Source organism: Arachis ipaensis, chromosome B07, assembly GCF_000816755.2.
Source record: "Arachis ipaensis cultivar K30076 chromosome B07, Araip1.1, whole genome shotgun sequence".
NCBI classification, from domain to species: Eukaryota; Viridiplantae; Streptophyta; class Magnoliopsida; order Fabales; family Fabaceae; genus Arachis; species Arachis ipaensis.
Window position 1 is genome coordinate 119043838 of NC_029791.2, and position 1068 is coordinate 119044905.

The 1068-nt window shown below is 42.2% G+C and overlaps 1 protein-coding gene across 1 annotated transcript in view; it reads left to right on the forward strand.

Annotated features, from left to right (window-relative positions):
- Positions 1-1068, forward strand: part of LOC110265145 — a 19020-nt gene continuing 17952 nt past the window's right edge. Inside the window, exon 1 of the mRNA XM_021107972.1 lies at positions 1-138. Coding sequence (XP_020963631.1) covers positions 16-138 — 123 coding nt within the window. The 5' untranslated portion in view covers positions 1-15. The remainder of the gene's footprint in view (positions 139-1068) is intronic.

Sequence of the window (1068 nt, forward strand, 5' to 3'; positions counted from 1 at the left end):
AACATACCCGCATACATGAACCGAGGTGGAAGGCAGAGTATTACTGGCGACGACGGTGGAGGTGGAGAGCTAGGCGACGACGGTGGAGGTGGCGAGCTGGGCGACGGCGATGGAGGAGAGGAGCTCCGCGACGGCGATGGAGGAGAGGTGCGACGGTGGAGGTGGCGAGTTGGGCGACTACGATGGAGGAGAGGAGCTCCGCGACGGCGATGAGGGGCTGTGGGAGGGTGAGAGGGTGAGAGTTGAGAGATACTGAGATACTGAGGGTGGTGGCTATTAGGGTTTGTGCATAGCTGATAGCCCTTTTCTTTTTTCTTTTTTTTTCCCTTCAAAACGACGCCGTTTTGAAGTTTAATATGCAAACCAATAAACCGTGAAAAAACCGGACGGTTCTCCCGGTTCACCAGTTAACCGCCGGTTCGACCAGTTTTTTCACCGGTTTTTTGCCAGCCGGTTTCTGACCTTACCCGGACAGGTTAGGTGGCCGGTTTCCGATTTTTCCGATTGAACCGGTCGGTCCGGTTCGGTTTTCAGAACCATGCTAATAAGACGTATGTCCTTGTCATCATGTAACCGATACCTAATTCACAAAAACATAAAACCTTATCAAAATTATCATCAAATAAAAGAATAACAAAATAATAATTGTAATCTATGATATACTTTTTTTAAAACAAAGTGTTATCTACTTCGGATGGATATATGTAGTAATTTTTTTTACGATTTTCGTGTGTTGTTGACCAATGGCATGCAATATCAAATTCTTCAATGCAGTTAGACTTTCGACTTTAGATGGCATATATACAAATACTGGTTGAGAAGAACTAAACACGATAGATTTCTCTTGATCATATATTATTTTACCATTATAATGAATGGATAATAATAGAATTTTAGACAATATATAGATTAAACAGAAGATAAAAAAAAAAGATGAGTCACTAGTAGTGATTTTGGTGACTGACTAGCCTTGGTGAGAAAGCAGTTTAAAATTTATCCAGAAGTACGGCGAACTATATACATTACACGAAGTTTGCCGTGGGAGTGACCAACCTTGTAAATTGTAAA